General features: G+C 48.3%; 1 protein-coding gene across 1 annotated transcript; it reads left to right on the forward strand.

Annotated features, from left to right (window-relative positions):
• The first annotated feature begins 6,136 nt into the window (after positions 1-6,136).
• On the forward strand, positions 6,137-19,448 carry LOC119387052 (solute carrier family 25 member 35). Its single transcript, XM_037654355.2, has 4 exons — positions 6,137-6,268; positions 6,439-6,609; positions 15,305-15,619; positions 19,008-19,448. The coding sequence occupies exons 1-4, from the start codon at positions 6,203-6,205 to the stop codon at positions 19,383-19,385; spliced, it is 930 nt and encodes a 309-aa protein (XP_037510283.1). The 5' UTR covers positions 6,137-6,202; the 3' UTR covers positions 19,386-19,448.
• The last annotated feature ends 4,199 nt before the right edge of the window (positions 19,449-23,647 follow it).

Consider the following 23,647-nt stretch of genomic DNA (forward strand, 5'->3'; position numbering starts at 1 on the left):
TTCCACAAGCCCTTCGGCTACAGTTGCTGAGTCAATAGCTGGCAGTGGTATCGCGTCAGGATACCGAGTGGCAAAATCCACCAGCGTGAGAATATACCTGTTGCCTTTTTGTGAAGTTGGGGAGAGTGGTCCGATGATATCAACCGCCACTCTCTCAAATGGCGTGTCTATGAGCGGCATACGGCCAAGCGGCGCTTTGCTCAATTTTCCTTTCGGGAACGTCCGTTGGCACGCGTCACACGACTTCACGTACCTCTTGATGTCTTCCTGAACACCAGGCCAATAGAACGCGCTCAGTACTCTTTCGGTAGTGTTCTTGATGCCTTGGTGTCCGGAGAGCGGGTTTTCGTGGGCTAGCTCAAGAACTTGCGCACGGAGCGTTTTCGGTACCACCGCTTGTTCAATCGTTTTGCCAGGACAAAACTGGTAGGAGCGGTACAGTAGATCGCCACGTACGTAGAATGAGCAGGATGATGATCCCTTGCCTTTGAAGGTTTTGCCCACCTTAGCTCGGCAAACTTCCAAGCTCTTGTCATTCTTCTGCTCCTGTTGAAATGTCTCTCGTGAGACGCGAATGAGGTGCATTACCTCCTCTTGTCTCTTCCCCACGGCCTTTGCGAGAACCACCGCGGGCCTTGAGTGGAGATCCTCCGTTTTGCTCCCTTTTACGTTCTGAGCTGGGCATACGGGAGTGGACAAGGTCTTCTTCCAGTTTTTATCTGGGTTCGAGTGGTCCCGAGAACCTGGCACATTTCCGATTATGACATCGTAGAGAGGGTTGTCCAGGCATTTTGCAACAATGGCGCCTGAAAAGTATGGCGACGAGATGAGTACGTCGGCTTCCAGGGCCTCAGTGGTACTACCGTCAGCCAACAGTAAGGTTGCCATTGTACCCGTCAATGCATTATCTGGCACCAGAGAGCGTCGTACGACTACGCTGTTGCTGCCTGTGTCACGTAGAACAGATACAGGCTTCTCAAACATTACTCCTTGCATGACTGGCATGTCGTGGCTGTTTAAACTTGGGCTTCGAGAAGCGCTTGTACCTCGCTCTTTATCTCGTAGCCTGGAGTCTTGACTTCTGTTGAAGGAGCGACTTCTCATGGAGACACAACCGGCGACTTCTTTTGTGCCTCAGCCCTTGCGTCTGCAGTCTTGCACATTATGCCCAGTCTTCCGGCAATACGTACAGTATTGTTGCTTGGAGCGCATACGGCAGTCGGATGTTTTGTGCCCATATCTGTCACAAACGAAACATCGGACTTGCGTCTTGCCAGAACTACTTCCTTCTTTCTCTTTTGCAGCACCTTCTTCCGGCCTTTCCTTGAACACCAAGAGATTCTTGTGCCCTTGTGCTTCCATATAGTGATCTGCGGCTTCAGCGATTTCATCAAGGGTTTGATAGTTTCTCTCTCGAAGAAACAATGTCAGACGTCGGTGGCAATTCTGAAGCAGTTGCTCGCTAACGATTATGTCTCGTACCGCTTCAAACGTCTTTCCTCGGTTGGCCATTTCCATCCAACGGTCGAAGAAACTCAAAAGCCTCGTGGCATACTGCTTCGCTGTCTCCTCATCTTGGGGCTTGCTCAGCCGGAACTTTTCCCTGTAATCCTCAGCTGTGCACCGGAAGCGTTGAAGTAATGCCTTCTTAGCCTTGTCATAGTCCACTGATTCTTCAGGGGACAAGTGACCAAAAACTTTCAAGGCCTCACCATCCAAACACAAGCTGAGTGCGGTGGCCCACTTGTCTAGCGGCCATCCCTGACCGGTAGCGACGGATTCAAACCGTTTAAGGTATGCGTCGAGATCATCGCGATCCTCCTTGAAGACGGGGATCAAACTGTGGGGGTTAATCATCATCGGTGACTCGTTTCTTTCCTGTCGAGCACCAGCATCTCGTTCCTGGCTATTTCCAGCCTCGGCCAATTTGACCCGCAATGCTAGGACTCGCTCTTCTAGCTCCAGGCGTTCCTTCGTAGCCTCTCGCTCTGCTTGCCTATCGGCCCGTGCTTTCTCAGACTGTTCGTCCACCCAGGCTTTTAGTTCTGCGCCCTGCAGACCCATGCTCTGACCCAACGTTACAAACTCTGCCGAAGACATTCCGAACCCCTTCAATTCATGCACGCTTTACCACACGGTTTCGTCCTGTCGTAGCGGACGCCAATCTGTCGCGTGTTAGGTTCGAATGTTAAGAACTGTCACTGAAATAATTGTTTCAATGACACAGTCAACGAAACCGTGTGGTGGAAAAACATTCCTTCATTATTTCTAAAAATAAGTTAAAGAAAGAAAGTACAATGAAGAAAGGGAAAAAAAACCGGTATCTATACAAAAAGGATAAATAGGAGTCCAAATTTACAAAAATTAAAGTCCCGCAAAATTAGCAGAGTTCCTCTCAGGGTTCTGGTAGAGGGAGACGTCGGGGTGCTGTGGCGATGCTGCGGCGAGACGTCGGAGATGTAGGCGTCGGTAGGGCAGGAGCGAAGAGGGCCGGAGACTCGGTCAACGGGTAAATGGAGAGCTTGCCAAGTTCACCCGGGAGACCATTACCACAGCGAAGTGGTACAGCAGGCGCCGTCCTTGCGGGTTGAAGAGGTTGCCATCGAGTCTGCTGGCTCGGGTCCGGAACCCAACTGCCTCGAACAGTCGGCAACGAAGGCAACACACGTCTTCCTTCGACGTTCCAAAAGTAGAGTAGAGTAGAGTAGAGTAGAGCCTGGAAGCTATGGCTCATACCCACACTGGGGGATTGGCCAAGAACCGGTTAGTTTTTAAAGGAAAAATTGAAATTAAAGTTCAAACTTTGTTTAATTAATACGAAAGAAGTATAAATGAATTAGAGTTAAAATTATACTACTAATAATAATATAGAATAGAATTGAATCAATAAAACCGATAATTTTGGGGAAAAATAGAAATAATATTTTGGAAAGGTAAATTTTACAATCTAAATCTTTTTGAACCTTTAAGAAACTCCTGCAATGCATCAGCAATCTTCCCGTCACTGTGACCCAGAGAAAAAGCCCCGAAAGACAGTACATTTTGTTCATTTAATTCTAATCTAAGCAGACGGAAAACAACACCTAAGGTATTTTTGCGCAAGGTAGAGTACCTCTTGCAGGAAATGAGAAAGTGCTTCGTTGTCTCATGTATCCCGCAAAAAGGACAATTAGGCGATGCTGCCAGACCAGCTCTGTGTAGATAAAAATTTAGATAGGGAGTTTGACAACGTAGTCTTGTGATTGCGACTTCTATTGCTCGTGATTGACATACTTTACTATTCCACTGATGATTTAAATGCTGGAATTCTAATATGGTCGTTAATGACGGTGCGGAAAATTCTAACATCATTTTCCTCCTAAATCTAGCACCTGTAATGAATTTGGATGCGGGCAATACCTGAATTACCGGGCCATTCAATGATGACCTGGCTAGCGCGTCTGCCATTTCATTCATAAATATGCCCTTATGCCCAGGAACCCACACTAGTTTGATGAACTTTATGTGCAGTGGAACTAATGATTTGAACGCATCCAAAACATACGAGTCCTCGTTTGCAGTGAGGGAGGAACATACTGATAGTGAGTCCGTCAAAATTATTGCGGAGCTTATTGATGCTTCTAATTTACGTAAGGCTAGACTTATGGCTAAAAATTCTGCTACAAAGATGGGCACAAAATCTGGAAGGCAAAGTGAAAACGACCAGTCTAGACTAGGAGAGAAAATCCCAATTCCACATTTTTCTTCATTTTGGGAAGCATCCGTCGCTATCACTGTCTTAATTGGCATATGCTCCAGGTAATCACTTAATATATCGTTTAATAGTCAGTATGACATTAGTTTTGCATTTTTTGGAAAAATGTCATCAAACTGTATTTTAATAGAGTTGTTACTATTACTGATTATACACAGATCATTAATTTGAACGTTTATTTTGTCAAGAAGGCTTTCTATAACTAAAATTTGGGGCTTATGAAATCGCGGTCAATATAATCCAAAATACAAGTCAGGACGTGCAATAAAAACTGTTTCGGAACGTCTAACGGAGGATTCATACAGCCTTAGAAATGCCTGTACTGCTAACAATTTATACCGGGTAGCAAGTGAGGGGAGTCTAGCTTCCATATACAGGACCTTTATTGCAACAAATTTAGGAAGACCTAGGCATAATCTCAAAGCTTGTCTCTCGAGAACTACAAGAGGATGAAGCTTATAAGCAGCAGCCCCAGCGTATAATATGCACCCGAATTCGAGCACTGGACGAACATACATGCAGTATATTGATATAAGTATATGTCTCCTCATACCTAATCGGCAATGACTGATCTTCCTTAATAGTCCGACTGCTCGAACACCCTTTGTTGCGATGTTTTCAATATGCGCCTTCCACGTCATAGATCGGTCATATATGACACCGAGATATTTTACTTTCTCTACTTGTGGAATAGGCTCAAGATGATAGGAAAGTGACATGTGGATAGGGTCTTTTAATGGAAATGTTAGCACGGCGCATTTACTGACATTCAAATGTAGATGTATACTATCAAGCCAGCTTTCTAGTGCTGACAAGTATGACTGTAATATTTGGAACAGTTCGTAAATGTCACCTGCTGATGAAAAAAATGCGATGTCATCAGCATATACATAAGTGTGGACATCGTCATGTAGAGGGATAGAACTCATTAGGATATTAAATAATACTGGGGAAAGGACTGCGCCTTGCGGGACACCTCTAGTTTGAGCGTAAATAGAAGACGAGATGCCGTTTTGGAAGCAATAGAATGTTCTATTTCTTAAGAATTCCGCAATCCACGCCTGAATATATTTTGGAAAGTTAAGGTTGTGAAGCCGATTGATTAAAACGATGTGTTCAACCAAGCCACCTCGTCTTCCTCTTCCTTCTCCGCCTTCCCCCGTCCACAGCATTTCCTTTGTGCGCTCTTCTTTTTCCTTGCTTTGATTCACTTCACGTGCTTTCGGTTTCGACGTCTCACCGATATAAAGAAACACTGCACTTCAAGTCCAACAGTTACAGTCCAATACTCATCACACCTAGCATAGCCATCTGAGCGCCAGCTCGCGCCAAGGAGAAGTCTTCTTCCTTTTGCTCTTCGACCGCCTTGATGGTGATACATGCAGAGCACTCTAGGGGCCCGGGCTGCCGTATGCTGTCCTAACTTGGCGTAACAAAGACAAAACCATGCGTGCTGGCACGCGCTAGCGCGTTCGGGCCTGTGTAAGGGGCTGGGTAAGACGCTGTGGCCTATCCCCCTTACACTCTCTCAGCAATCATGTGATGGCGTCGGGGAACGAGATTCTACAGACGCGCGATGAAACCGCGTGGCGTGCTCCAACAAGAATTCGGGACAAGTAACAGCAACATCAACTACAGTGGATTCATGGTGTGCTCCACTTGCAAGGATGCGTTAACATCGGGCAGGGTGCACGCGTGATGAACGGAACTTTAAGTCGACCCATGCGCTGCTTCGCATCCCCACATGGTTCCCTTTAGTTGGAGGTGGTGTAATTTTTAATGTCTAGATTCCCGTGTGTCCTGTTGCTTATGCTGTCGTAGACCGGCGCCATGTTGCGGGTGAGCTTGCTGAGGTCCCTCTTCAGCTCAGCTACCGTGAAGGATCAATCCAACTCTTATGTTTGTGTTGCCTTGATACTCGCCAAAGTGCGAATGTACTGTTATGTCCCGCAGCGTACCAAGGAACTTCTCCTTCTCTTCTTTGATAATGTCATCCCCTAACCCCGGTTGGTTGTGTATGAGTCTGCACTTTCTATTTTGCGGCGCTCTTGGTCTCTTTCTTGGTTAGGAGAGTCTCGAATACTACCTGGCGCTTAGGGTCCCTTGAAGAATCGCTACATATTTCAAACCAGTTATTTCTTTCGAGTTTGTCAGAGTGCTCTAACGCCTCCTTGAGCAGCTTAGAGATTCGAATTTTGAGTTTGCGGCTGCACTTGTGGCGTTGCCAGCGTTTCGCGAGTCCCCACCGCGCCTCTCACAGGTGGAGTAAGTGGGGGTGTCTCGTTACAGACGGATTGCCCTTTCCACCCGGCAGCGGAGCAGGAACGATTTGCGCCTTCACACAGGAAAGAGGAAGAAGACAAAGTGAGTGGCAGCAGAATGGTTGAGCATGAAGCACAGCAGCCAAAATCGTTCGCAGTAGATGGTTTGCAGGACCTGCTTGAGGGTATGGTCGGGCCAACCGTGGCCACGCTGATCATGCACCCTTTCGACATCACCAGGACGCGAATGCAGGTATACAAGCCTCTCAAATGCAAGTTCTCAGCATGCGGCAAGTTTTGCAGCAGAGTACAGTAGGTGGCATGGATACTGCGAGAGAATAAGTGGCCTTGCAGGGGCAATCGGCGCTGCTTGCGCCTTGAGTGCCCTCCACGATTCAAACGCCACTCCCGAATGGGCCGCAGGTGCAGGGCGAGCTTCTGCGGCGAGGCTTCTACGTGGTCATGTACCAAAGAACGTTCCAGTCTCTGCGCATGATGGCACATACCGATGGTCCCTGGAGTGTCTATCGAGGCCTCATGCCCAGTATAGCCTACCGACAGGTCACGCACGGACTACGCCTTGGAGTCTTCCAGGTAAAGATCTTTCTTTCTTTTTCTTTCTTTCTTTCTTTCTTTCTTTCTTTCTTTCTTTCTTTCTTTCTTTCTTTCTTTCTTTCTTTCTTTCTTTCTTTCTTTCTTTCTTTCTTTCTTTCTTTCTTTCTTTCTTTCTTTCTTTCTTTCTTTCTTTCTTTCTTTCTTTGCTGTTTTTCGGACATACGAAGCCCTGTACGGAGCTTCAGTTCAGGTTTAAAAAGATCGTTTTTTTACTCATTCTTTATTGAAATACTTTGAAATGTCCATTCAAAGCGTAGTTCAGCCTGTTACAATGGGTCATCTGCAGATTCGAATATTGCTTTAAACCATGCATGCGTATGCCAACTGACTCTTGCCAAATGTCACTTTATTGCGAAAGCAATTGCAGAGGTATGAGCGAATTTTCGCCGTCACTTTGAGGTTCCACTTAAAGTCCAAGTGCGATAACATGCTAACGCGCCCTGCCCAACAGAGTGAAAACAACAGAGTGACATTATTCCATGCAACAGTCAGGAACATGCATTTGGTCGCGTTGTCATGAAGTGCGTCGGTGTATTTTTAAACTCTGGCTAGGGTTAGCTGGGTCACCCTGTATAATCCATGGTTGAGTGACTTGAGGCGCTGTACCCGAGAATACTACAGCGTCGAGCAATTAAACGCCACAAGGGCAAGCCAGCACCACTAGGTCGCATAACTATTTATTTTTGGTCAATTAAACACCGGCAATGTCCGGCGTTAAAGGAAAACAAAGAAAAAGTTGGGGGGAGAGGGGAGGGACATACGTGGACAGCACGGAGACAGTTATACTTCCGACGTGTATTACATATGCGCGTTGACCGAAATCGGGCAACTATGTTCCATATGCTTATCTAAGCAAAAAAAAAAAAAAGAAAGAAAGCTAGAGAAGCGTCCGCCTCCGCGTCACAACCATTTGCCTTGCGTGCTTCATTGGACCGTTTGATTGCGCGTGCCACAGGTAGCATAAGTTGCAGGCTGGGAACCGCGCGTGGCCGTGAAATAAACAGCGAGAGGGATGTGCGAACAGCTTCCCGCGCGCACGTGGCGACACCGGCAGCCATCGGGGACACGTTCACGATCGACGGGCGGTGCAATCTCTTGATCTTCAATTGCCACACAATACGCTAGTGGTCAGCATCAAAACTACCTGCGCTGCATATGAAATGAAAGCAACTCGACAAACCGTCGTTTTATTATACAGTGTCGCCGTTTTGATGGTGGTTCCGCGACAGAAATGAGTGCTTCAGAGCCGTGTGTATAATCACTTCCTCTTGCAGCGGCTCAACCATGGCGTGCATTTCGTAAATACCATACCTGACGTGGCATATCAGTGCCCTAGAGGAAGTGACAGGAACGTTAGGAAGGAAAGCGAACGAGAAAGAAAAGAGAGAAAGCTATGTATAGGTTGGGTATTGCGGAAAAGCGAAGACGACGCGCGAGAATTCTGCTTACACATCTGTATTCAGATCCCTGTCGCATCGAACATTGTGCACACCTAAGTGAATAACAGGCCACAATGCATTTATAGGCAAGACCTGCGTTGTTCTTCCACGCGCAGAGGGACAAGTATTACGAGAAAACAGCGCACAGGTGGCAATGACACTCAAAGATGTACAGAATAAAAATACGAACCCTTTAACATATGACTGACATTACGTCCAGAACACACGATTAACCAGCAATACATGTAGCGATCATTAGCACGATGTGTAACTTAAATGTTTGGAACACACGCCGACATGTAAATGTTTGGAATACGCGCCGAAACTGGAGTGCTGTTGATTTCACGTGATCTGACTTCTGCTTTGTTTTTTAGCGTTAGCTACACTGGCCTAGCCGAGCCAGTTTCGCGTGGCTCCTCAAGAGCCGTGCTGCACATGCGCGAGGATCAGTGATGTCACACAGCTGGCGCGTCGGAGCCTGCACCTCCCGCGCACTCCGCCGCTGCCGCGCGCGACTCGCTGCCGCCGGTCTGCGCTTTCCAGAGGAGTGACGTCGTAGCCGAGGTAGACGTACTGGCGCCGGCGCGCGCGCAGCTATTCGCCTTCGCTGTGCAGTCGCCGTCTGACACTGCGCTGGAGCCGCTTGATAGCGCCTCTGACTGGCGTTTGCCAGTGTGGTTTAGCCATGGAGAAGGGGGGCGCAAATGCTGCTGAATGGCGCAGAAGAGCGGAGAAGCTTAACTCATCGGATCCCGAAGTAGTTGCCTGGAAAAATAAATATACATGTGCCACATAATATGTATACCATGTGTGTGTGTCATTGGAGCAGCAGTAAGCATGATAATCAAACTAATCCTAGACAATCAGGAAAGCTAAGAAAAATCACCTGAACCTTTGCTAACGCTACGTTATCCTGGCATAGCCGACATAAGCCACTGCAACATTTTTGGTGGCTTTTTACATCTTTGTTTCTTCTTGTATTGCTTTTCCAAATGCTGGATCATGAAACGAAAAGTGCACCTTATTGCCACGGGCGTTTCTTATTACCATTTTGCTGTATTCAGTTTTTGCCCACAAAGACTGTCAGCAACGCTTAGCGCAAACCGCGCCTCATTGTTCGAGAAGCTTCACGAGTACTGTAGAACATTTTGTTAAGATTGCGCGCGAGACGCGAACACTCGAACTTATTCTAGAGATTGCGCAACAACCAGCGATATCGCTGGAAAGTTCGATAGCGCCTGTATAAAAGCCGACGCGCTTCACCGCTTGTCAGTTGATCGACGGTCGATGCTCTATTCGCCGCTATCAGTGTATTGCTTTTCAGTTTCCCGGCCACAAGTACGGCCAAATAAAGAGTTTCATCTCTGACGTGCTGAGTGCTGCCTTCGTCAACGTCACGACCCCGTGACATCTGGTGGAGGTGCTGCTTCATGATCCGGACGCCACCGCGGAGCGCTGACCCAAGCCCAAGCCGCGACGAGGACGACGGCAAGGAAATCCCGGATCGTCGAACAAGCCGCACGCAGAAGGGACTGCCGCAAGAGCACGGGCTCCTTCCCGAAAAACCCAGGCAGCCGCAGATCTCAACATCGACCACAGCGACGATGACCGACCACGTGCAGCCTGCGCCAATCCTTCTTCGCCAGCCCAAGGAGCCGCCAACCTTCCGCGGATCGTCGTTCGAAGACCCGGAAAGCTGGCTCGAAGCCTACGACCGAGTCGCCCTTTTCAATGCCTGGACCAGTGAAGACGAGCTACAACATGTCTACTTCGCCTTGGAGGACGCAGCTAGAACCTGGTTCGAGAACCAAGAGCGAACCCTGACAACATGGGATGTTTTTCGCACCAGGTTCCTGGCAACATTCACCAGCGTCGTCCGCAAGGAGAGGGCCGAGGCTCTACTCGAAACCCGCGTGCAGCTGCCTAACGAAAACGTGGCACTCTTCACAGAAGAAATGACGAGAATGTTCCGCCACGCAGACCTCGAGATGCCCGAGCAGAAGAAAGTTCGCTTCCTCATGCGAGGAATCAAGCAGGAGCTGTTCGCGGGACTGATCAGAAACCCACCCAAGACCTCGTGAAGCTTCTCGAACAATGAGGCGCGGTTTGCGCTAAGCGTTGCTGACAGTTTTTGTGGGCAAAAACTGAATACAGCAAAATGATAATAAGAAACGCCCGTGGCAATGCCCCCCTCTGAAAAAGCGTCGCCCCGATGCTTAAAACAGAACAGGCCAATGCATGCAACAATAAATAACAGAAGAAAGTACCAGGTCACTTCGTCAGAGCCCGTACAGAGTTTCGACGCGAGAACGTGAGGCCATAAAAAAACAAGTCGACGAAATGCTACGCGACGACATCATCCAGCCTTCAAAGAGTCCGTGGGCGTCACCCGTGGTGCTAGTGAAGAAGAAGGATGGGACCCTACGTTTCTGCGTCGATTATCGTCGCCTGAACAAAATCACGAAAAAGGACGTGTACCCTCTCCCAAGTATAGACGACGCCCTAGACCGACTTCACAACGCGAAGTACTTTTCTTCAATGGACCTCAAGACCGTCTACTGGCAAATCGAGGTCGACGAGAGAGACCGAGAAAAGACTGCCTTCATAACACCGGACGGCCTGTTCGAGTTCAAGGTCATGCCCTTCGGTCTTGGCTCCGCACCTGCGACTTTCCAACGAGTCATGGATACTGTATTAGCTGGCTTGAAGTGGCAGACTTGCCTTGTTTACTTGGACGACGTCGTTGTGTTTTCCTCGAACTTCGACGAACACCTCCAGCGACTTCAATCCGTACTTCAAGCAATCAAGAACTCCGGGCTCACCCTGAAGCCAGAAAAGTGCCGCTTCGCGTACCAGGAGCTCTTGTTTTTGGGTCACGTGATCAGCAAGACTGGAGTGCTCCCAGACCCGCAGAAAACAGCTGCCATCGCTGCTTTCCCGCCACCCACCGACAAGAAGGCCGTGCGCCGATTTCTCGGCTTGTGCGCCTATTACAGACGCTTTGTCAAAGACTTTTCACGGATCGCCGAGCCACTAACGCAGCTCACGAAGACCGACGTCGAATTCAGGTGGCAAACAGCGCAAGTCGAAGCATTTCATGAACTGAAACGACGCCTGCAGACGCCTCCGATACTTGCGCATTTCGACGAATACGCCGATACGGAGATTCACACCGATGCAAGCAGCGTAGGACTCGGCGCCGTCCTTGTGCAGCGGACGGAAGGACTGGAAAGAGTTATCAGTTATGCTAGCCGGTCGCTCTCTAAGGCAGAGGCCAACTATTCCACAAGAGAAAAGGAGTGCCTCGCCATCATCTGGGCTACGTCAAAGTTTCGCCCCTACCTCTACGGCAGGCCCTTCAATGTTGTGAGCGACCATCACGCCTTGTGTTGGCTAGCTAACTTGAAGGACCCTTCAGGTCGCCTTGCACGGTGGAGCCTAAGACTTCAAGAATTTGACATTACCGTCGTGTACAAGTCCGGAAAGAAACACTCCGACGCCGACTGCTTGTCTCGTGCCCCCGTCGACCCACCACCGCCCGACGACCAGGATTATGACAGCTTCTTGGGAGCCATAAGTACCGACGACTTCGCCGAACGACAGCGAGCCGACCCGGAACTAAAGAGTCTAGTGGAATACCTTGAGGGCAGGACCATCGTTGTCCCAAAAGTATTCAGGCGAGGGTTGACATCATTTTCTTTGAAAAATAACGTCCTCGTAAAGAAGAACTTCTGTCCTGTCCGAGCCAGCTACCTTATCGTTGTACCTTCAGGACTGCGACCAGAAATTCTGCATGCCCTGCACGACGACCCGACGGCTGGACACCTCGGACTTTCCCGCACGCTCGCACGAGTACAGGAAAAGTACTACTGGCCGCGCCTTGCCGCCGACGTCAGTCGCTACGTAAGGACGTGCCGAGACTGTCAGCGACGGAAGACACCGCCGACTAGGCCAGCGGGACTTCTGCAGCCCATCGAACCACCTCACCGGCCGTTCCAGCAAATCGGGATGGACCTACTGGGGCCGTTCCCGACGTCGACTTCCGGCAACAAGTGGATCGTCGTAGCAACTGACTACCTCACCCGCTACGCCGAGACAAAGGCCTTGCCCAAAGGCAGTGCCGCTGAGGTAGCCAAGTTCTTCGTTGAGAGCATCGTCCTTCGACACGGCGCCCCAGAGGTGCTCATCACCGACAGAGGTACGGCGTTTACGGCTGACCTAACTCAGGCGATCTTGGAATACAGCCACACAAGCCACCGCAGCACCACCGCGTACCACCCACAGACCAACGGCCTGACCGAGCGTACCTCAATAAGACCATCGCCGACATGCTGGCCATGTACGTCGACGTCGAACACAAGACGTGGGACGCTATCTTTCCGTACGTGACCTTCGCGTACAACACGGCCGTACAAGAAACCACGCAGATGACGCCATACAAGTTGGTCTACGGACGGAGCCCGGCAACGATGCTCGACGCCATGTTACCAAACGTTACCGACGAGGAAAACACCGACGTGACCACCTACCTACAGCGCGCCGCAGAAGCACGACAGCTCGCCCATATACGGATCAAGAACCAGCAGACGACTGACAGCCGCCACTACAACCTTCGACGACGCCACATGGAATACCAACCCGGTGACCGTGTATGGGTATGGACGCCAATACGCCGACGGGGACTTAGTGAGAAGCTTCTTCGACGATACTACGGACCGTACAGAGTACTTCGACGCCTCGGCGCACTCGACTACGAGGTTGTCCCTGACGGCATTACGAACTCTCAGCGGCGCCGTGCACGACCTGAAGTCGTCCATGTCGGGCGCCTCAAACCATATTACGCCCGTTAGCGAATCTGAGGACTGTGATTTTGCTTTATTATTGTACTTTCTTGCTTGTGCTTATTGTTTATTGTACTTTGTTCTTGTTATTTATTGTTGCATGCATTGGCCTGTTCTGTTTTAGGCATCGGGACGATGCTTTTTCAGAGGGGGGCATTGCCACGGGCGTTTCTTATTATCATTTTGCTGTATTCAGTTTTTGCCCACAAAGACTGTCAGCAACGCTTAGCGCAAACCGCGCCTCATTGTTCGAGAAGCTTCACGAGTATTGTAGATAATTTTGTTAAGATTGCGCGCGAGACGCGAACACTCGAACTTATTCTAGAGATTGCGCAACAACCAGCGATATCGCTGGAAAGTTCGATAGCACCTGTATAAAAGCCGACGCGCTTCACCGCTTGTCAGTTGATCGACGGTCGACGCTCTATTCGCCGCTATCAGTGTATCGCTTTTCAGTTTCCCGGCCACAAGTACGGCCAAATAAAGAGTTTCATCTCTGACGTGCTGAGTGCTGCCTTCGTCAACGTCACGACCACGTGACATTATTGTGAATAAATGAAATAATAAGAACTCAAGTGTTCTCTTGAATTTCATCTGCTAGAGCTCTGTGGAAAAAAAGTACATAAGTGACTCTGCTGTGTTTTGATGAGAATTCCTTCATGTAACCAACGCGTGACACGATCAGCGTAGAGTAAAGAAACTATAACAGCGGAGCAAAGAGAAAAATACAGGGTGTTTCAGCTAAAAAGCACCAAGTCTTAAAAAATTAAGCATAGGCGGTACGCGTCTCCAATTAGCGCAATATTGTTCTGAGCCATATAGACCACGTCAGAATATTTTTTCCAATCCACCAAGCTTGGCAATTAACAAAGATTGCTTGATGAACTTTTTAAATAGTAACTCTAAAGAAAAGCTTTCCATACAAAAGTTGTAGCGCTTGTTCAGAAACATCGAATTTTTCAATCTATGTTAAGATAACTCCCCTGCCTAAATTTTTTCCGGCCTTTCTTTCTAGCGCGCGAATTGTAAAAAATACCGCGTGACTGCCGCCAAACGCGCGGCGCTTTTAGTGCCCTCAAATGTAAGTTGAACGAATTATCAAAGGCTGCTTCGCGCTCGAAGATCGATGGAACAGGTTATCGGCGGCTGCGATGGACGTTAAGCGACAAAGTGAGGATACCGTTTCAACAACAACAACAAAAATTTCTTCAACGACAAAGCGGTAGCCATGCAAAAGGCTGCATAAGACCGTAGGCAGCATTTGATGCAGCGTAGGCATTTTTTCTTTTCTTTTCGCACCAATGAAGAAACACATTGGAAGGGGCGAGGGTGACAGCGTCATGAAAGATCGAGATAAAAGATGCACTCACATGTGACGGCTGCTCTTTCGTTGGTTTTTTTTTTAGGTGGTACGCCTCTATCATAATTTAGCGTCCATAGCAGTCACGGGTAGCCTGCTCAATCGAACTTCGTGCGCGGAGCAGCCTTTGATAATTCGTTCAACGTACATTTGAGGGCACTAAAAGCGCCGCGCTTTTGGCGGCAGTGACGTGGTATTTTTTAAAATTCGCGCGCTTGAAAGAAAGGCCGGAAAAAATTTAGGCAGGGGAGTTATCTTAACACAGATTGAAAAATTCGATGTTTCTGAACAAGCTCTACAACTTTTGTATGGAAAACTTTTCTCTAGAGTTACTATTTAAAAAGTTCATTAAGCAATTTTTGTTAATTGCCGAGCTTGGCGGATGGGAAAAAATATTCTGACGTGCTCTATATGGCTCAGAACAATATTGCGCTAATTGGAGACGCGTAGCGCCTATGCCTAATTTTTAATACTCGATGCTTTTTAGCTGAAACACCCTGTACTCCCGATGCATTTCACTGAAATTCCGCGCGGACGGAGCAAGGAAATTTGCAAAATGCTCCGGAGAAGCCACGAAAAAACTCCGGATAGCCGGTGTGAAAGAACAGCGAAAAATACTCCGAAGGTGCCACGCAGTCACTCCGGCCAGCCGGAGTGAAAGAACAGCAAAAAATACTCCGGAGGTGCCGCGCAAAAACTCCGGCCAGCCGGAGTGAAAGAACAGCGAAAAATGCTCCGAAGATGCCACGCAACAACTCCGACCAGCCGGAGTGAATGAGCAGCAAAAAATAATCAGGAGGCGCCACGCAATAACTCCGGCCAGCCGGAGTAAAAGCTTTACTCCGGAAGCCCGGAGTATAAAGAAAGCTCCCTTGGGGGGGGGGGGGGGGTCGCTAGAGGACAGGCATTTCACTCCCACCTGGGAGTAATTTTTTTTTACAGTGCAGGATATCGTTTTGAAATGCAAGCGAAGGTTTACTACGTAATATTATGCAATGTCTCTGTCAACGTATAGTGGCATCGATAATGCGCAGGTGATCGAAGACTACGGCATGACGTTGGACGAGAACCTGGAGCCGAGCGTGCGACTGAGTGCAATCTCAGGCGCTCTGTGCGGTGCCCTTGGCGCGTTTCTAGGCAGCCCTCTTCAGCTGGTCAAGTGCCAGCTTCAGACGCGTGCATCGCCCCAGATTGCAGTGGGCTATCAGCACCACTACCGCTCGAGCATCGAGGCCTTCCGCACCATCTACCGCGCGCACGGCCTGAGACGGGGCCTGTGGCGTGCTGCGCAAGCCAACGTCCTCCGGCTATCCATCGCCTCCGCCATCCAGATGGGCGCCTATGTGCAGGTTTCCTGGTCTCTTTTTTTTTTCTTCTATGCCTTTGTTTCCAACGTACCACTTCAGGTATAGTACCGTGCGCTTATGGTCGCAACGAAAGTCACTGGCGTCTGTAGGCGTGTGCTGTGTGCCAAGCGACCAATGGCAAATTGTAAACCAACAATTTCATAGCACGAAGCTAAAAAGGAAACCTTATACGGGCTTAAAATTCGTCCTGATTCGGAATCCTCGACCCTTGGCGACCAGGCAGCAATGAAGTTAAACGTAACATACATTTCTATGACAATTGCTCTCTCTATTGGGCTTTTTATGGAACTTCCCTTCACGCGAAATATCTCAAAAAATTTTCTATAAGCACTTGTAGGAACCAATTGAAGCGTTTTAACATCGTCAAGAATATTTTAGACTATCTCCCTGTAAAGGTCAACCACAGCGCTGCATTGCGGGTTTTGGTGGGCCAACGCACGAGGAAAGCACGGTAATACATAAATACGGGGCTAAGTTGTAATAACATGGTTTTCTAGAACCACGTGTTACTTTACAGTCTTCGGCTTCACACGACAGAGAACACACCTGTCAGCGCAAACACTTAATTGTACAAGAAAAATCGCCGGGGTCCTTAATTCCTAGGAGATATCAAGGCGAAAGCCTTTCACCTTCCCTATTCCTTCATTGAACCCTTCCTCAAATATTCTTCTTCTACTTCGACGACGCGCGCGAGTGGTCATGTGACTTTAGGCCGAGTGACGAGAACGCCCTTGTCAATATTGTGGCAGCAGCTGCTGCTGCTTATGATGAATTATAGCTCAGCTTTGTGTAATGGTTTGGCAGCTTTCAACTACCCACTAGTTGCGCAATTCATACAGTGTGTCGCCTGGTGCGAGTCTACGTTGCTGCCACGCAATATTGCATATATATTAACGTGGCTCCTTGCCCGACTTGATATATAGAATATATGTGGTCTTTTTTTCAAAGCGGTTATAAGCGCTGGCGTGATTTTGTGGTAGAAGGCTTGACTGCCACACAGAATACCAGGGTTCGATTCCGGCTCGAACAGGGGTTTTAAATGCGAAACATTTCTTAGCGAACCTTTGGCACTTTGAGCGTTTCTATCTATCTATCTATCTATCTATCTATCTATCTATCTATCTATCTATCTATCTATCTATCTATCTATCTATCTATCTATCTATCTATCTATCTATCTATCTATCTATCTATCTATCTATCTATCTATCTATCTATCTATCTATCTATCTATCTATCTATCTATCTATCTATCTATCTATCTACGTCTGGGTGGTCTCATGGTCGCCTCCTTAACCATGATGTAGACCAAAATTGGCATGGGAGGGTAAGAGGATTTCACGAATATGACTGTCGGGTCATGACATGAAGAACGTGAAAATCCTGTTTACCACGGGCCGCGGGGTACGGGTATGCGCCACAGGTGATTGACAGTTTTATCTACCCAGGAACGACGAGGACAGACATTGTTAAGTGCGAGAGCGTTAAGAAAAACCGACATCGGCAGCGTTGACCCGACGAATGGAAAGAATAAGAATTAGGATCCCAGCACGAATCGAACCCGAGCATTCTGCGTGGCAATCAGGTATTCTACCACACCACGTCAGGTCTAGAAACTGTTTTGTAAAACCAGCCTATGCAGGCGTAATGTCGGTGCTACGTCAGTTGTGGTTGTAGTGCTGGCTATCTAATTTTACAAGAAAGCAATAAACACTACATATGTACTCCTACGATACAGTCGTCATATCAGATTAACGTCTGTGGTTCCAGTGTTGGCTCCGCTTTTATAGCAGTCTAATAAACGTTACATTTGTATTCCAATGATTCAGCAAGTTATATTGAAGCATTGCTCGACCCCGGAGGAATACATTAACGAAAGTTACGTATGATATTCACATGATTGCACCATAAAGTGCACTTAGTTTCGATAATACTGACGTATGTACTCTAACGTAAGGGCTGACGTTACGTCACACCGTAAGTTACCCTTTAAACGCCAGTGTTGTCGATGTGCCTGGTAAGCCCACGATGTGCACACAGCTACTACACTTGCAAAAACATGTCGATCCACCTCGTAACGCTTGGCCATGAAATGCAGCATAAAAGTACTCGCTGACTGCTTCGCAAGAAACCGATTCCAACAACGCGTGGGATCTGCCCGAATTTTTTGCTTATCTGATATTTATTAAGCTCACTTTGGGTTTTTGTACTGCCCGCCGCGGCCAGCATCTGATGAGGTTTTAAGGCGTTGGCCTTAAGAACAACGAATGAAAATGCTGAAATACGTATGCTTTTTTCGTTTCACGGGCTTGCTCTTGCGTCACCAGTGTTCCCTGCTAGAAAAAAAAATCCAAAAATAAGTTTCCATTGCTGAAATACTTCTATTTGGAATAACGCACGTGGCGCGATTATTTCTTAACTTCAGTTCATCTTTAAAAATGCTTCAAACAAGTTGCGGAATCGCAAACCGCCAAGGTTGTAAGGGGAACGAAACTAATCTAATTAATGGGGAGGTAGGCGAAAATTCATACTTGTGCGAACGTTTTGATGCGTGCCACCCGGCTCGACGCGTCGGAAGTGCAGAATGTGCATAACGCCGTAGAATATTCTGCACATTGAGTACAAGCTTGCCGACTCATGGGCTCGGCGGGCCCCTCGATCGTCAGCGCAAACAAATTTTACGTATGGAGCACGCACGAGGCGTGGCAACAATGTTCGACAGCTGACGTAACACGTGACGGGGCGCTCGTAATGAAGCTTGCAAGGGTTAGTATTTTGAAATATTTCAGAGCGCAGATCTTTAGGCGCCCGTTCCTGCGTTGAGCATCGCCATGCCTCGTCCGTCGTAGCCGAGAGAACGAACACAGCGAAAGATGAAAGCGAAGGCGGAGAGGACGGCGAAAGGATGAGGAGGGAAGCAGGATGCCGCACGAGACTACGAGACGGAACCAGAATAGTGTACGTCGTTTGGGACAACACCACCTAGTCTAGGTGGTGTTGTTTGGGAGGACTGTCGGCGGCGGCGGCTGTGAATGTGCTGCTGCCTCGCGCTGGCTCTCGCGATCTCCAGATTAGCGATGCAGTCGCGCCGCGCTTCGCTACATTTGCGATGTGCCGCACCAGACAGATTTTCCGCACCAGCCAATATATCGCGGTGAAAACATGTATATATAGAGCTGCGCTCAAATTTCGCGTTAGGGAGTGTCGTAATCATCGGTGAAAGTTTGTGCACGTGAAGCACAGAGGGCAAAACACGGACGCTCGCAGCCGTATCGTACCTACCCTCAAGTACAACGGTACTTTCTTTTCCTGCTATACGAGGCCTGCGTTGAGGACAAAGTAAGTGTAACGTTCCGATGTGCGCGCGCAGGCTAAGCGGAAGCTGTCGCACTTCGATGCCAACGGACCCCACCACGTCATCACCTCCACGGCTGCGGCGGTCTACTCGAGCATCGCCGCTGCACCGGCCGTCTCCACGCTGGACATGATCAAGACGCGCATGTATCTGCAGCCGGTGGACAGGCGCGGCCGCGGCATCTACTACGCGAGCGTGCTGGACTGCATTCGCAAGATATACATGCTGGAGGGCCTCGCGGGCTACAGCCGCGGCCTGCTCATCGCTTTCTTGTACTCGATCCTCAACTCATCCATCACGCTGCTTTCGTGGGACGAGCTCAAACGGCTGCGCTCAGAGTCCCGCGAACACCACGAGCTTGTTGTCGAGATCATTCACCAGAAGGGCGACTGAACGAACGGCCGCATATTTTGGCCTGCACAGGGCGGTCCCTTTAGTATGCACGTCAGACATTTACACACGCTGAGTGGTTCCAAATAAACGATGACTGCCACCCTTGCTTGGTTAGCCGAAGAGTTTATCTGCTTTTCACTCTCGCAGACCTGCCATTTATTTGATGCGCCCTGTATGCACGTGGAGTTGTTGATTTTTATTATAGCTTTGTTCTCCCGCAACTCGTCGCTTCTGCTCCGTTCGGTGTCGGGTTCATGCTCGATAGCCCTTGAAGTCGGAGTCTCGTACGTCGACTTTGTTCTTTGTTTTTTCGGAGAACAACAGTGACGCAGAAACACGCCTGTCAGTCGTTGCCTGTGTCCAGTTCTCGAAAAGTGTTTTATGGAAACACCGCCTATATGCACGCACACATACGGACAAAAGTGCATTTCGTATGCTAACTATATCTGGTTGAGAATTGGCAGAGCAGATAATCAACCATACAGCACGTGTAGCAATCAGCGCCTAAAAGTCCGCGTAAACCACGCCGTTGGAGTGTCATTCCATCTTCGCTCTAATAACTCCACCAAGAATCCAACCAGCGTGTGATGCAACAGTGTATCGTTGCTAAGGTCTTTTGGAGGGCTGTTGAGTGTTTTTGGGGGGCTGCTGGTAAACTTGGCAGCAATGCAATTACAGTAATGAGTAATGTAATGAATTATCTTTGTGGGTGCGTAAATGAGTAATGTAAGGAATTACTTCAGGCAAGAAATAAAAAAAAACACATTACTTTTCAGTAAACTATAGCATGCCCACTTCCTTTATGGCATAAAAAAATGAGCAAAACGGGAAAGAAAAATGACAAAGTTAATCTGAGTAAAAAATGCAAGCCTGATATATTGAGCAACGATCTCCGAGATTTCAATGTATATATGCTGAAAATGAAGCGTACGTCAGTTGCTCATGAATGATTATAGTAATTTCAAAGTAATTTATTACTTTAAAAAAGTAACAGCAATGTAATGACATTTTCGTCCAGCTGTAATTTGCAATGTAATTTAATTACATTTACAGTTTTTAGAAAAGTAATTAGCGATGTAATTTAATTACTTTTTAGGAGTAACTTTGCCACCTCTTGCTGCTGGGTTCCGCGGCCTTGGAGTTAACCATTCTGTCGAATGTGGTCGATACTCACGTGGTCGCTTCGCGTCAGCCTTTCGCGCAAACGGTGAGATGGCAGTTGCGCTGTTTCCACTTAGGAGTGGCTCTGTACTTCCAGCTGCTATCATTTCTGTCGGAGGAATTGTTGTTCTTTGGGGAGGAGGATTTCCTTCGGTAGTGGGTAAGCTGTTTCCTTTCTGTCGGCGGTGGGCGCCTATGACTTGTTTTTCGACCAGCCTGGTCCTTGTAGCCAGGTAAATAAATAGTACTTGTTGAATGCATATGGTACTTTAAAGGGGCCCTGCAAGACTTTTGCAAGTAACCATCGAATGACTTCACTGAAGAAGTTTATTGCCTCACAAATCGAACGCCACAACAATTTTCAGAATCCGCAAGTGCGAGCGGAGTTACCGAGATTTGTCGCACGCTGTACTTGCTTTCTCTCTTCTCTCGTCCCGATGAACGCGCTGGAAGCTCAGCAGGGAGGGATGCCACGGGAGAAAAGTTACGTCACACGCGCGTCATGACCTTGAGCACTTTATCTTTTTTTCTTTTTCCTTTGAACAAGCGGCTAACCTTCAGCGAGCTCGCGAGCTTGCGCACTAAAATCACTGGAACGGGAAAAGTACGACCGTCCTCCCCACCGCCATATTTGGTCCAGCGTGACCGAAGCTGGGGCGGCGCGGGGTCGATTTCACGCGGAGTAACGCATGTATTACACATTAGAGTCTTTTAGCAAGTTACGGAAATACGGTACGCAAATACGGTAAGGCAGTACGGTACCGCTCCTCCTTTCCTGGTCGTTGAGCGGCCAAAGCACAACCAGCGGGAAAGGAGGAACGCTACCGTACGTCCTTACCGTATTTGCGTACCGTATTTCCGTTACTTGCTAAAACTCTCTATTGCGTGTGCTTTTGCAGCCCCGAATGAAGCATACCGTTGTTCTCTAACTGATTAGGAAAGAAATAGCGGCAGTTTTCACTTGCCTACACGCACACGCACGCGTACTAACGCGATAAAGAAATGCGAACTGCACGGCATTTACGCGCTCGGCTGTCGGCATTTATTAAATGCGAAGCATTTCTTAGCGAACTTCTGCGACTTTGAACGTATCTATCTATCTATCTATCTATCTATCTATCTATCTATCTATCTATCTATCTATCTATCTATCTATCTATCTATCTATCTATCTATCTATCTATCTATCTATCTATCTATCTATCTATCCATCTATCCATCTATCCATCTATCCATCTATCTATCCATCTATCCATCTATCCATCTATCTATCTATCTATCTATCTATCTATCTATCTATCTATCTATCTATCTATCTATCTATCTATCTATCTATCTATCTATCTATCTATCTATCTATCTATCTATCCATCCATCCATACATCCAGCCACCCCCGACTTGGTGCTCTCCAGGCCGTTTCGTTAATGGGATGTACACCAAATTTGGTATGGCATAACGTGACTGTATGACAAATATAAATTACAGGTGATAACATGAAAATAATGGCATGCATGCCATGTACAGCACGATTTACGTGCCACGCTCATGGTGCACTCGCGGCCGCTTCGCTAGCTTGATACCATAATTGGTATGGTGTGACAAGGGTGTATGACGAGCATAAGTTACTGAATATAACGTGCAAATCATGAGAGGCATGCCATGTAAAACATGATTTACATTACATGGTATCGGGGCGCTCACAGTCGTTTAATGAAATGCATATATACCAAAAGTGATATGACGAGATATTCTTGTATGACGAACGTTAGTGACAGGTGGTAACATGTAAATCATGCCTGATATGAGATGCGTGCCATTATTTTCATGTTACCACCTGCTATTTATGTTCGTCATACAGTCACGTCACGCAATATTGATTTTGGTGCGTATAAATCCAGTGAACCGGCCGCGAGAGCACCATGAGCCTGGCATGTAAATCATGCCTTACATGACATGCATGCCATTATTTTCATGCTACTACCTGTTATTTATGGGCGTCATACAGTCACGTCACGCAATATCAATCTGTAGCAGTCAGTTTTTATGCCGCGCTGATCGTTATATGTGAGCCCAAAGGCGTCACTTTGACGCCAGACATAATTAAGAGCCGCCCGGCAATGTCATTGTGCATGAACCTTCTGCAGCAACCACGCTAAACAAGCTGCACTAGTGCAGGGGAGACGTAAATATTCCCTGAAACATCATTCGCGAATTCTCAATGAAACGCTTACCTCACAAAGGCGGGTATCAGTCGTGGGAACAAATGTTTCACTCCGTATTCTGTGCAGCCACACAGCCCGTCGCTTGGCATCCTTTTTCCCGCTGGGAATAGCAAAGAGGGCTTTGCCCGTTTCCCGCTGGTTGCTGCACCCAAAAGCGCAGCACCCAGGCATTCTTCAATGTCTCGATAGGCTTGCGATGAAGTGTCAAAACGTTACGGGATGTCGTAATGTTCATCCACGCTTTTCTGAGGCTATAAAAACAATCGTCCCCCAAGCGCTGTGCGTCGGCGGCCGGGAGACACTAGCGAGGCGAGCGAGCTGGACCATAGGGAACCCAATGACCCAATGACCCAAGCTCAAGTTTGCGGCGCGACGACAGCGCCGCGCTGCGGCTCTGTCGGAAAGCTCTGAACCTTAGGCCCTTAGGCGCGGCCGACTCAGCACCTTTCACGGTAGCGGTAGCGCACGTGCGCACGCGTTCTTCTCTCGGTGCGGGTAACTGGGGGGCCGTCAGCTGGGTACGTTGAACGGAGAGGCTTGCTGGATTCGCTCGCTGGATTTCAAGCAAGACGGACGTGCCGGCCGCGATGTCCTGGATTACTCCTCGTACCTCTCGCTGACCGGCGCCCCGTGACGGACTCCTCGCCCGCTATGCCGTGCGCCGCTCATCGTCGGGACCTTCTCCGTTTCGTCGGTGTTGTGCACTGTGCCTCTAGCTGTGTTTCGCGGACCCGTCCCTGAACTCCCGTGACCGTTTCCCAATCTTTCCTGTCCTCTTTTCTCTTCGTTGGATGGATGTGCTCCTCTCACTTTTCTCTCTATTTTCCTACTATTCTTTTATTCCCTCCTTACCCCCCACCCCTACAAGGCAGTGCGCC

This window comes from Rhipicephalus sanguineus, chromosome 1 (genome assembly GCF_013339695.2).
Source record: "Rhipicephalus sanguineus isolate Rsan-2018 chromosome 1, BIME_Rsan_1.4, whole genome shotgun sequence".
In the NCBI taxonomy this organism is placed as follows: Eukaryota; Metazoa; Arthropoda; class Arachnida; order Ixodida; family Ixodidae; genus Rhipicephalus; species Rhipicephalus sanguineus.

Bases quoted from the DNA above. Each gene is read 5' to 3' on its own strand.
- LOC119387052 (XM_037654355.2), top strand. From the start codon at position 6,203: ATGGTCGGGCCAACCGTGGCCACGCTGATCATGCACCCTTTCGACATC. The intron at 6,610-15,304 runs GTAAAGATCTTT...GATAATGCGCAG, and splicing joins TACGCCTTGGAGTCTTCCAG to GTGATCGAAGACTACGGCAT. The intron at 15,620-19,007 runs GTTTCCTGGTCT...GTGCGCGCGCAG, and splicing joins AGATGGGCGCCTATGTGCAG to GCTAAGCGGAAGCTGTCGCA.